This window comes from Notolepis coatsorum (genome assembly GCF_963971535.1).
Source record: "Notolepis coatsorum genome assembly, chromosome: 7".
Classification (NCBI taxonomy): Eukaryota; Metazoa; Chordata; class Actinopteri; order Aulopiformes; family Paralepididae; genus Notolepis; species Notolepis coatsorum.
Window position 1 is genome coordinate 32542170 of NC_140171.1, and position 13636 is coordinate 32555805.

At 45.8% G+C, this 13636-nt stretch overlaps 2 protein-coding genes across 2 annotated transcripts in view; both read left to right on the forward strand.

Moving 5' to 3' along the window:
• Positions 1-3241, forward strand: part of aspscr1 (ASPSCR1 tether for SLC2A4, UBX domain containing) — a 60590-nt gene extending 57349 nt beyond the window's left edge. Inside the window, exons 16-17 of the mRNA XM_084319338.1 lie at positions 1481-1683; positions 3004-3241. Coding sequence (XP_084175464.1) covers positions 1481-1683; positions 3004-3014 — 214 coding nt within the window. The 3' untranslated portion in view covers positions 3015-3241. The remainder of the gene's footprint in view (positions 1-1480; positions 1684-3003) is intronic.
• A 9005-nt stretch (positions 3242-12246) lies between these two features.
• LOC311231609 (myeloid-associated differentiation marker-like protein 2) overlaps positions 12247-13636 on the forward strand; it is a gene marked incomplete at both ends in the record, with an annotated part of 1934 nt that continues 544 nt past the window's right edge. The window contains 6 exon segments of the mRNA XM_084318237.1: positions 12247-12527; positions 12997-13048; positions 13050-13148; positions 13150-13272; positions 13274-13294; positions 13297-13354. Of these exon segments, the coding sequence (XP_084174363.1) occupies positions 12247-12527; positions 12997-13048; positions 13050-13148; positions 13150-13272; positions 13274-13294; positions 13297-13354 (634 nt within the window).

Here is a 13636-nt window from a genome sequence, read left to right on the forward strand (position 1 = left end):
GTTGAAGATAGTTGAGTTAGGCCTACTTCAGTTGAAGGTAGTTGAGTTTGGCCTACTACAGTTGAAGATAGTTGAGTTAGGCCTACTACAGTTGAAGGTAGTTGAGTTGGGCCTACTATAGTTGAAGATAGTTGAGTTAGGCCTACTACAGTTGAAGGTAGTTGAGTTGGGCCTACTATAGTTGAGTTTGGCCTACATCAGTTGAAGGTAGTTGAGTTGGGCCTACTACAGTTGAAGATAGTTGAGTTAGGCCTACTACAGTTGAATATAGTTGAGTTAGGTCTACTACAGTTGAAGGTAGTTGAGTTAGGCCTACTACAGTTGAAGGTAGTTGAGTTTGGCCTACTACAGTTGAAGATAGTTGAGTTGGGCCTACTTCAGTTGAAGGTAGTTGAGTTTGGCCTACTACAGTTGAAGATAGTTGAGTTAGGCCTACTACAGTTGAAGATAGTTGAGTTAGGCCTACTACAGTTGAAGGTAGTTGAGTTAGGCCTACTACAGTTGAAGATAGTTGAGTTAGGCCTACTACAGTTGAAGATAGTTGAGTTAGGCCTACTACAGTTGAAGATAGTTGAGTTTGGCCTACTACAGTTGAAGATAGTTGAGTTAGGCCTACTACAGTTGAAGATAGTTGAGTTTGGCCTACTACAGTTGAAGATAGTTGAGTTAGGCCTACTTCAGTTGAAGGTAGTTGAGTTTGGCCTACTACAGTTGAAGATAGTTGAGTTAGGCCTACTACAGTTGAAGGTAGTTGAGTTGGGCCTACTATAGTTGAAGATAGTTGAGTTAGGCCTACTACAGTTGAAGGTAGTTGAGTTGGGCCTACTACAGTTGAAGATAGTTGAGTTAGGCCTACTATAGTTGAGTTTGGCCTACATCAGTTGAAGGTAGTTGAGTTGGGCCTACTACAGTTGAAGATAGTTGAGTTAGGCCTACTACAGTTGAATATAGTTGAGTTTGGCCTACATCAGTTGAAGGTAGTTGAGTTGGGCCTACTACAGTTGAATATAGTTGAGTTAGGCCTACTACAGTTGAAGGTAGTTGAGTTAGGTCTACTACAGTTGAAGATAGTTGAGTTAGGCCTACCACAGTTGAAGATAGTTGAGTTAGGCCTACTACAGTTGAAGATAGTTGAGTTTGGCCTACTACAGTTGAAGAAAGTTTAGTTTGGCCTACATCAGTTGAAGGTGGTTGAGTTTGGCCTACTACAGTTTAAGATAGTTGAGGAAACAGCATTTGCAGTTCACTAGGGTCTGCTCTCCTCCGGGTGACATAATTTTCTACGGGAGCCGACATGGCCGAGCTCTTGAGACAGAGAGCACATTAAGGTTGAAAATGGGCAACTTTGCCCTTTAAAACGTCCCCAAACTATACTAAATGATGTGTGCGATTGGAAACTGTGATGGAAACCACTGTCATTGTAATATCATATTGGAATGTCTTCTCCTACCCCCTTCCATCCCTCCCATCTCCCTCCCAGGTGTATGCCCACCTCTCCAGGTCCCTTCTCCAGCTCTTCTGGGCCTGGGGACCTCCTCCCTGCTGCTCCTCCTCCTCCTCCAGAGCCCGGCATGGGCACCCAGGTGGATGGACCGGACACCCAGGACCCCTCCACACACAACCAGGTGCCCAAACCTGCCAGGTCCGACCCTGGTAAGGTGCCCAAGTGGCTCAAACTACCAGGTAAGGACTGGACATCATCACATCCTGGTACATGTCACCAGACCATTTACAACAAACACACACACACACACACACACACAACCATCTCCCCACATGGAGTCCATAGCACCAAAGCTTTCCTCCTAAGCACTCCTTTCTTTTTTTTATTGTTTTTCTTGAAAGGATGCTAGCCACAAGTTTCTTTTGTGTAAACACACACACACACACACACACACACACACACATGGATGCACATCCACACATGTGCACGCATACCAACCTCAAAACCCCAGTCAATAGGAAGTGGTGTTTTGAAAGTAAAACTTTGGGTGAGTCAGAAGATAAGGATGCAGTTTTAAGGCGAACCAATTAGTTCAGGATGGTTAGAACCTCCACCACCCCCTCCGGCGCAGGGGGGCCACTACAGACACGCAGGCCCAGTCAGAGAGCCCCGTCCTGGGCCACATCAGACGGCTCGGGGCCCCTGTGGTCAGAAGCCTGGCCCTGGGGCGTTCTTGTTGTTCTATTGTGGTGGTTCTGGTGGTTGCAGTGTTGATGTTTTTGTTTAGAATATCCCTCCCTCACTCTCTAGTGTGTGTGTGTGTGTGTGTTTCTGACTGGTTCTGTGTGTTTCTGACTGGTTCTGTGTGTGTGTGTGTGTTATTATTGTGTGTATATTTCTGACTGGTTCTGTGTGAGTCCATGTGTGTCTTTTAAGGAAGTCTGGGCTGCTTTCTCTTTCATGAGGGAAGTTAAAAGAAAGGGTCTGAGGAGGAGCGGGGGACTGAATGTGGAATTATAGACTCCATGTGTGGATCTCTGAGCAGAGGTCACACATAAACATAGAGACACATACACACACACAGAGTCCATCCTAGACCGTTTGTCCATCCCCAATCTGACCTATTTGTGTTGTTAGAGGTGACACATGCTGAAGGGCTTTGATGTGTCCTGGAAGAATCGCGATAAGAGCCGCTCTGTTGCTGAATAGCCGATATACTTCCATGTTTCAGCCCTGTACGTCTGGCCTAGCGTCTCATTACACCCTTGTACCTTTTGAACAGCAGCGCTCTGTTCCTTCCTGCACCCCACCGATCAGCATGAAGCCAGCGTCCAGTTGGCAGGATCTTTGCATCACATCGCCTCATAAATGTTTTAATGTTATGGACTTTTTGGAAGAATGGCCCCAGAGGGCAAAGATATTAAAGAAAAGAATATTAAAGAAAAGAAAAAAGCGAATTAAATCATACAAGTCTTCCATGATAAACAGACATTTCTGATTATACGCTGTTTTTTTGTTTTTGTTTTTCTTAACAATTCAAACCTGTTTTTCCCCCACAGGTAAGAAATGAGGGCACTGCTTGTTCCTGGCAGGAGAGACGGCTATGGCTACCCAAGAGGGACATACAGCGCTGTGTAGTCTAGGTAGTGCACACAGACCTGCACCTATCTGAACCCATAGTAACTCCAGGTGCAACTCTGTGATGGCAGAGCGCTCTCATTATGAACCCAGGGGCGCACTTGATGGTTTTGCAAGAATAAAAAAAAATCTAAAAACATTATGAATGAATTAATAAATTGTGACTATTTCAATTGCCAAAAAAAACATTGTTTGTGTTTTATTCCTGTTGATACCAGCACAAAAAAAAGTCTTGCGCAATGTGTACAATTGCTATGTGGCTGTGAGATGTAACTGTGCCATGTTTGTTTGATCATGGAGGATAAGAGAAGACGGCAACAACAAAAAAGGCATTTCATTAAGCGAGTTAACTTCGGGGCGTTGTTTTACATTTGTGTCGTTCACATTTCATTGCTCTAGAAATGACACCGCAGACTTTTTGTCGATGATTTTGCAGCACTGGTTGTGTCGACCAGAAGAGCTTCATACATCGCTGTTGGGATGCTGTTGGACCAACTCTGTGTTGTAGCATGCTACAGTATAAGCACATTTTTTCATTGCAATTTAGTCATTTAGCTGACGCTTTTATCCAAAGCGACTTACAGATTGTAAACAACATGTCACCAGGAGGGGTACATCTCTGGCAGCAGCTAAGGGTCAGTGGTATTGTTCGTCAAATAATATCGAGCTTGAGTGTTAGTCTGAGTGCATAGTAGTATAGATATTAGCAAGATAGGTAGTAGTATAAGAGTAGTAGCATAGTAGTAGGGTACATAATAGTAAAAGACAGTAAGTCATTACAAATTTACAGTGCAGCTTTAAGGCACATTTGGCACATTGTCCTCCCATTTGACAGAAATTGTACGTTTCTTTACACAAGATCACTTTTATGGGTATTTGTTATTCTGGCCTATTTAACATTCTATGAATAGACTCTTCTTGCCCGGCCTTCTCATTTCATTAGTGTAAGCAACTTTCGCCAGACTTCAGCCCGCCTCTCTCACTCCAGACCTAACCTGGGGTTCAAGAGCGCTTTGTTTCATGTCGACCACCTGCTACTTTTTCACTGGAAAGAGAGGTCACTACTCCAAAAGCTCTGGCCATTCATGGCCTCTTCAAATGCCTTAATTGAGATGAGAGAGAGCAGGAGTTGTAGAGCGAATGTGGACGAGGGAGGGGTGGAGAGCGGGACGAGGGAGGTGGAGAGGGGATGAGGGAGGGGTGGAGAGAGAGAGTTCAGAGCCCGTTTTGTAACACTTTAATGGAGCTATTCGCCTGCTTTCCTTTTGAAGTCCAGCAGCGTGTAGCTTCCAATCCATAGCAACGGTGCCACAGTCTCTCCCGCTGCGTGTCTGTGCACAGCAGGCAGACGTCGACAGAACCGCGTCCAGTTGGAGATGCAGGACAACCCAAAGCAGCATTTGAACATCTGAATGTATTTACTGCTAATACAGAACCTACTTTTCCTCTGAAGTGTTGCACTTGTATGTCAAATGTATATTGTATAGATTAAATGCAAAAGCTCACGTGTACAACAGATTAGGCATCCTGTTTCAGATGAGCTGTTTAGTGGCTTCAAGTACAATGACACAGGGTTAGTAATACAGGAATAATCTCGTATAATGGGATTAGAATTGTCAGAACTGAGGACTCTAATGAAGATATTACAATGGTGGCTACTGGCCAAATAAAGCTATAGACTGGTAGAAATCTAAGATGGTATAATGAGAAAAAAGCTAACACCTGAAAACGGTTAACAGTGCATTATGCAGTTTTCTGAGGTAAATTATAAGAAGTGAGATGGTTCAATGGTATAAACAAGCTTTCCACTGAAGAAAATTGGGTTACTAGAACAGTTTTTAAGATAGAAAACTACCAGAAAGGTTATTATTTCACCATTATAATTTACAATCATATTTACTATCAAAATAGTATCTTCTAGAATTATGTTTGGTTCACAGTTCCTCAAGGATTATTTTTGTTATTTTGACAATTTTGTTATGTATAGTAAATGTGTTTAGCAAACTAATTTCAGGCTCAGATCATGTGAACGTGTTTCAGACTGCATATGTGCACCTTGTGTAAACCAGGGAGAAGGGCATTCTGTTCTGTTCTGCTGGCCACACAGTGCTGCTCAGCTTCTAGCAGAGGCAGTAAGGGGGGTTAAAGAGGGGCTGAACATTTTTCAGGTGCCTTCCGGGACCCATGGTGACTGCAGCTTTGATCTAACGGAACACACATTCTCATACGACCTACACAGTGTGTAGTTAGTACACACACACATTCATATAGTCTTACGCCTATAGTGCCTAAAACTGTCACACATAGCCAGGCTCATCTGACTGTCCACGAGTAGTAAACACTCAGCATGTAGCCAGGCTTTCATGTCCCATCACCCTCTCTCTCTCTCTCTCTCTCTCTCCCTCTCTCTCTCCCTCCCTCTCTCTCCCTCCCCCCCTCTCTCTCTCCCTCCCCCCCTCTCTCTCTCCCTCCCCCCCTCTCTCTCTCCCTCCCCCCTGGCCCCCTCTCTCTCCCTCCCTCTCTCTCTCTTTCTCTCTCTCTCCCCCCCCCCCCCTCTCTCTCCCCCTCTCTCTCTCTCTCCAGCTGCCTCATCCTCCAGTCTCAGCTGAAGCAGGAACTTCAAAGAGGTCTGGCTTGGCGGGGCGCGAGGCGGTGTGTGTGCGCGGGTGTTTCTGTGGGTGTATGAGGGAGGAATGCATTCCATCCACTTGTCATTCTCAGCCCCCCCCCCCCCCACACACACACACTCACCACACACACATTCTCTCTCGTTCTTTCTCTCTCACTCTGGCAAATTAATTACTTCCAACTGCTCTCTGAGTCTTTGATGATAGAATAAAGCAAAAGATGGGAATTGAGGGTGGGTGGACAGGGAGGGGGAAATATATGAAGGCCGTTTGTATTCTGTTGGTTGCAGGCAGGGTGGGGAAAGTGTTACCTAACTGCTCTCACTCGGGCTAATATTGGTGCGAGGAGAGTAATAATATAGTCTGTAATACAGTTTTTCCCTGTTGGAAAAAAAAACAACCAATCTATCTAGAGGTATCAGTGTACAGAATGAGTTGGATGTACAGGCATACAGAGAGGACTCCAAGGTGTGTGATTATTAGCCTAGGTCTTTCTTCACCTATCCTCACGAAAGAAAACCAGAAGCACATATTAAGCCCAAAAACCAGGGGTGAAATGTTACTTTTAATAGAAATACTATACTTTCTGCATCGCCATTAGATTTGTGCCACAACGCTCTCTACTGGCGTGACAGGCTATTTCTCAACGTCTACCAGTAGATGGCAGTGTCCGCTCTGAAGAAGTAACCCTTCTCCCCAGACTGTCCTCAGCGCCAGACGGTGAGCCTGCAGCTGTGGGGCAGTGTCTCGGCTTCTGTAGCGGGACGGGGAATTAGCTCAAATGGTAGAGCGCTCGCTTAGCATGCGAGAAGTAGCGGGATCGATGCCCGCATTCTCCAATACTTTTTTTGCATAGATGTGTTCTGGAGGAGTAGTAGGCTAAAGCATGGCTTCCTGTAACAAAACAACCACTGTTCTGTACACGGAAGACAAAAATAATAATATGGTGTCTTATTATGGTATCTTGTAATTAAACACAGTAGAATAGTGTGGGACATATTTTCAGGCTTGAGAATATTCAGTTGACTGTGCTTACTTTATATTTACCTTATTTAATTGGGGACATTGATCTAATCATTATTGATATAGAATATTGAGTGTGAATTATGACATATTGTAAGTTTATGCAGGCCTCTTCTTAGTCCAGTGGTGTATGTGTCAAGGCCAGGGCACATGTGCTGTGCATTTATGTTATCGCTGGGGGCAACGTGTAGCTAAATGGGGTATAGGAGAGACACGTCAGCCAAAAACACACAGGCTATGCATTTGAACCTAGGTTTGGTGGGGAAATGCACAGATGCCGTGTTTGGGATTGGCCACGGCTGATTGATTGATTGATTGAATTTTATTAACAGATTGCAGAATAGGTACAATACTGTTCCTAATTTATGCAAATGACATCTCGTCAGCCTGTGACTGCAACTTGTTCCTGTTTGCGGACGACTCAGCCCTGCTGGTCTCTGACAAGAACAAGTTGCAGGTTGAAAAAACCCTCAGCTCGGAACTCGGCAGAATCTGCACCTGGCTCGCTGATAACAAACTATCATTACACATGGGCAAAACAGAGTCCATTCTCTTCGTTTCAAATAACAAACTCAGCAAGACCGACGGCTTCTCAGTTACAGTGGGTGACAATATTGTCACAGGGAAAGATGAAATTACCTACCTGGGTTCCATCCTAGAGGCTAATCTTTCCTGTGACAAAATGGCATCCAATGTAATAAAAAAAAGTCAACCAACGAACTAGATTCTTGTACCGGATCTCCTCTCTGGTAAACAAGAATACCCTGAAGACTGGCAGGAGCACTCATTCAAGGGTACTACGACTATGCTTGCACCTCATGGTACCAAAGCACCTCAAAGGCGCTAAAAACAAGATTACAAACATCACAAAACAAACTGGTCAGTCTACTACTTGACCTTACCCCTAGAACCCACCTCACCCCTGCCCACTTTGACAACCTAGGATGGCTTAGAGTAGACGACAGAGTACAGCAACTTGCAATGGGCCTGGTCTACAAGATACACTATACGACTAAGGTACCCATGTACATGTCAAAATACTTCCCAAAGGTCAGTGAATACCACGACCACAACACCATGGCTCAACAAATCATGTTAAACCCAGATTCGGCTCAAACAAGGGACTAAACACGTTTTGCAATTATGCCACATCAATGTGGAATGCCCTACCCAAAGCTGTAAAGGAATGTGAATCCCTACCCACATTCAAAACCGCTCTTAAAGAGCACCTACAGGAGGCTGCAATTCGAAACTGGCCACCGTAAACATTTCCAAACCCCCCACCCCCTCCAAATAGACAGTTTCCTCCCCACCGCATGTATATATTCTCTCCCCACTGTATGTATATTTCTCTCCCACCCACCCACCCCCTCCAAATGTACAGTCTCCTCCCCACCGTATGTATATTTCTCTCCCACCCACCCACCCCCTCCTAATGTACAGTCCCCTCCCCATCATATGTATACTCTGTCAGGATCTATGGGTAACAGTACTGTATATTTGAATACCGTTTATGTCACAAATGTATCAGTACTAAATACCTGTATGTCCCTATGCCATAAATGTCATGTATGTTGTGTATGTCATAAATGTCAATATGAATTGAAAATGGGGGACCCTGATGTGAACAAGACAAACGTCTTTCTCTGGTCTGCATCCCCTTAACAATTGTGTATTGAGCCGTACTGTATTGTACCCATTCTGCAATCTGTTAAATAAAGTTTTCATTCATTCATCCATTCATCCATTCATTCATTCATTCATTCATTCATTCATTCACAGTACCGCTCAATACACACAATTGTTAAGGGGATGCAGACCAGAGAAAGACTTTCGTCTTGTTTACATCAGGGTCCCCCATTTTCAATTCATAACATTTATATGACATACAGGACATGAATGAATGAATGAATGAATGAATGAATGAATGAATGAATGAATGAATGAATGAATGAATGAATGAATGAATAAATGTTCAACCCTACTCCGCTGGAAGCCCATAGCTGGCAACTTTGAGTTTGAGGTTTGGCGTTGTTGGGTGTCACTCTAGTATTTAAAACCATTTAAAAAAAGCGCCCTCTACTGGCGCGATCAGAAAGAAGGCAGTTTCTCAAGTTCCACTGTAGATGGCAGCTGCCGCGCGCGCTATAGAAAATTCCCCACAACCTCCATGAAGAAAGAGGGTCATCGCAGCCAGCTAGCTCGTTCATTCTCCAACGTGTAGAACGGGGAATTAGCTCAAATGGTAGAGCGCTCGCTTAGCATGCGAGAAGTAGCGGGATCGATGCCCGCATTCTCCAATGTGTCTTTTCAGCAAATTGTTTAGTAGATTAGTAGACGACAGAGTACAGCAACTTGCAATGGGCCTGGTCTACAAGATACACTATACGACTAAGGTACCCATGTACATGTCAAAATACTTCCCAAAGGTCAGTGAATACCACGACCACAACACCAGAGGAAGCTCAACAAATCATGTTAAACCCAGATTCGGCTCAAACAAGGGACTAAACACGTTTTGCAATTATGCCACATCAATGTGGAATGCCCTACCCAAAGATGTAAAGGAATGTGAATCCCTACCCACATTCAAAACCGCTCTTAAAGAGCACCTACAGGAGGCTGCAATTCGAAACTGGCCACCGTAAACATTTCCAAACCCCCCACCCCCTCCAAATAGACAGTCTCCTCCCCACCGCATGTATATATTCCCTCCCCACCGTATGTATATTTCTCTCCCACCCACCCACCCCCTCCTAATGTACAGTCCCCTCCCCATCATATGTATACTCTGTCAGGATCTATGGGTAACAGTACTGTATATTTGAATACCGTTTATGTCACAAATGTATCAGTACTAAATACCTATATGTCCCTATGCCATAAATGTCATGTATGTTGTGTATGTCATAAATGTCAATATGAATTGAAAATGGGGGACCCTGATGTAAACAAGACAAACGTCTTTCTCTGGTCTGCATCCCCTTAACAATTGTGTATTGAGCCGTACTGTATTGTACCCATTCTGCAATCTGTTAAATAAAGTTTTCATTCATTCATTCATTCATTCATTCATTCATTCATTCATTCATTCATTCATTCATTCATTCATTCATTAATTCACAGTACCGCTCAATACACACAATTGTTAAGGGGATGCTTGCAGACCAGAGAAAGACTTTCGTCTTGTTTACATCAGGGTCCCCCATTTTCAATTCATAACATTTATATGACATACAGGACATGAATGAATGAATGAATGAATGAATGAATGGATGAATGAATGAATGAATGAATGAATGAATGAATGAATGAATGAATGAATGAATGAATGAATGAATGAATGAATGAATGAATAAATGTTCACCCCTACTCAACTTGGCGTTGTTGGGTGTCACTCTAGTATTTAAAACCATTTAAAAAAAGGTTCAGAAAGAAGGCAGTTTCTCAAGTTCCACTGTAGATGGCAGTGTCGGCTATAGAAAATTCCCCACAACCTCCATGAAGAAAGAAGGGTCATTCCAGCCAGCTAGCTCGTTCATTCTCCAACGTGTAGAACGGGGAATTAGCTCAAATGGTAGAGCGCTCGCTTAGCATGCGAGAAGTAGCGGGATCGATGCCCGCATTCTCCAATGTGTCTTTTCAGCAAATTGTTTAGTAAATTTGTTGGAAGTGACAGAGGTGTATGTCTGTGTGTGCGTGTGTGATAATACCATTATCAGAAGAACACGTGTGTGTAGTGATAATACCATTCTCAGAACACAGACATGGTATATCCTTAAATTCTACTGGTGCAACTTCCAACACTTGAAATGCAGCCTTTTACTTTCAGAATCACCACCTTCTAGGAGAATAGTCTATCTCACCACTCTCAGTCTCTCTTCATGAATGCGTAGGATTTGTGCCTATAAGCAAGGCATTCCTCTTCTCATTCCTGAAGGTCTGGAACTTGTCTGCATGCTTGTCCCCTAACCACCCCTCCCAACGACACACATGTTCACTTCACACACACACACACACACACACACACACACACACACACACACACACACACACACACACACACATACACAGTAGCCCCCCCCCCCTACCCAACAGGCCCAACCCTTGGATCTAAATAACTTGTGTCTAGTCTGACTTATCCAATTCCTCCTCATGAGAGAGAGAGGGAGGGACAGCAAGGACAAGGGATGAGAGAGAGAGAGAGATGTGACATTTTAGGGGGGGCTCGGGGGTCAACTCGTGGCCGCATGGCTCAGCAGTGAGAGAGTGAATGGCAGCGCGCACCACACATGTGACATCCAGACGGCGTGGTAGAAGAACCAGAGAGGGTTGGCGGACGGACCCCGACCAGGACTATCTGTTTTTGTTTTGTTTCACCAATCTAAAGGCACCGCACCACCAGGCAGGGTTAGTCATATACGTGTATGTTGTTGTAGCCGATGGCCTCGATGTAGTTCCGCTGGGACGGCTAACGACGTGATTCTGTCTGGAAACCACGGGACCTTCAAACTCTCGTCTTAAGGGGGACCAAGCAATACTCTTTTCCAAAAGCCACTGAAGAGAGGCGTGAGTGTCGACCCGTCTTCACGAGAGAAGATACTTGGATATTTGGACTCTTATGGGATATTATTTATTATTGAGCATTTGCTCTACATTTCCTGTGCCCAAGAGATCACTCAGTGCACTATTCCTGTCCAGAAGGGTGTGTGTGCGTGAGGTCATGCTTTTCCAGTTGGCCAGCCTCAGACTGTGTGTGTGTGGAGAGAGATCCAGGAGACATTGCCCCCTCGTGGTTTCTGCGTTTTGATGTTTGTGCTTTGTTTGTGACGAGTCACCGACACAGAAATAGAGTACCAGAATATACGCAGAATCCCCATTGACTCTGCAAAGGCGGTAGAGAGAGGAGAGGGCAACCCTGTCAGTCCAACCACACGCACACACACCCAACACACACCCACACCCAAGATCTATCTGGATATACTGTCACATATTGCTCCAGGCCACTGCAAGCCTCGAAGTGGGCGCCAACATAACATTTGTACCTCTTAGTGACTGTATTCACCGTAAATATGAACTAAATGTGAGGAGCGAGACTGGTGACAATGGTCTCCCAGTAGAAAAGCTCTGATGGTGGAGGGAGACTCTATCTACACGACAGCTGACGGGCAAACCAAGCAAACAGTGCCCAGAGTGGTAGAACCTGAAACGTCTATTGTGACGTTGTCTTCTGGGCTGAGAACCGACTCGTGACAAGACAATCTTAGACGGACAAAATTCTATAAGAGCTTAATATGTCGTCAGGAAGGTAATATCATCGGTCTATTGGACTGAGTCTGATAATCCAACTAAACGTGTGGGTGATCACGTCTACAGGCTCGACGCAAACCTGAGCGGTGAGACTTGGGACTCAACTTGGACTCAAGTGGCTGCGGTCTTTGCTTCCAGACATTGACATTGCCTTCCAAGCTGCAGACCTTGAATCTAGGCCGTGCTTTTGACCTCCTCGAAACCATGGACTCCCAGGGCGGTCCGTACCTCAACAAGAGGGCGGTGATGTCACCCCTCGGTGCCGCCCGCATCTCCCAGCTGGCTCTGGGCTGTGCGGTGGTTGCCATGGTTGCGCACAGTGCCGGCTACAGCGACTCCTATGGCATTTTCTGCATGGCGGTGTGGTGCCTCTGCTTTGCTGTGACGACCCTGGTGCTCTTCCTGGACGCAACCCGTCTCTACAGCTGCCTCCCGGTCTCCTGGGACAACCTGACGGTGGCCTTCGCCGCCCTGGCAACGCTCATGTAAGTAAGGCACTGTCCTGCTTTCCAACTGTGTAGACCTCTTCCCAATGGAATCGTGTTGCTATATAGGGGGAACAGCTAGGGCCCACGTTCATTTCCTGTCGGCTATTGTATCGGCAAACCCTGCAACACGAAATGCACTTGGGCCCATGTGGAATGTTTATGTTTTGTTGTCAAGTTTGAAAAGGTCAATACCTCATTTGGTTGTAGTGTTGTGGCTTAAAAAAGGACTCTGTAATCATCACTTCACTGTATCAAGTTACAAAACCCAAGGCCTATGTAAACACTAATTTTCTCTCTCTCTCCCTCTCTCTCTCTCTCTCTCTCTCTCTCTCTTCTCTCTCTCTCTCTCTCTCTCTCTCTCTCGCTCTCTCTCTCTCTCTCTCTCTCTCTCTCTCTCTTCTCTCTCTCTCTCTCTCTGTATCTCTCTCTCTGTCTCTCTCTCTCTCTTCCTCCCTCCCTCCCCCAGGTACGTGACAGCCTCTGTGGTCTACCCCCTCTTCTTTGTCCACTCTGAGTGCCCCTTATGCCGGCTGCGAGGTCAGAAACTATCGCATCGCTGTCACCGTCTGCTCCATCGCTGCTACCCTGGCCTATGGGGCTGAGGTGGTCCTGTCGCGGGGCCAGGCCAGGCCAGACTGTGGTGGGCTACATGGCCACCGCCTCTGGCCTCCTCAAGGTGGTGCAGGGCTTCGTGGCCTGTATCATCTTTGGAGCTCTGGCCAACAGGAGCGAGTATTCCAACCCACGCCGCCACTATGTACTGCGCGTTGTGGTTTACGCCGCCTGCTTCGTCCTGACGACCCTGGTGGTCATACTGACGGTGTGTGTGGCCGGACCACAGCCGTGCGCTGCCTGCCGTTTGACCCGCTTGGTGGTGGTGTATCACCCTCCTGGCGGTTCTGCTCTATCTGAGCGCATCGGTGGTGTGGCCAGTGTTCTGCTTTGATTCAAAGTATGGGTCTCCGTGGAGACCGTCGTCATGCCCGCGAGGGAAAGTGCCCGTGGGACAGTAAGCCTGGTGGTCGGCGGTGTTCTCCTTCGTCAACCTGGGGCTGTACGTAGCGGACCTGATCTTACTCCCAGAGGACACGCTCTTGTGTCCTCGC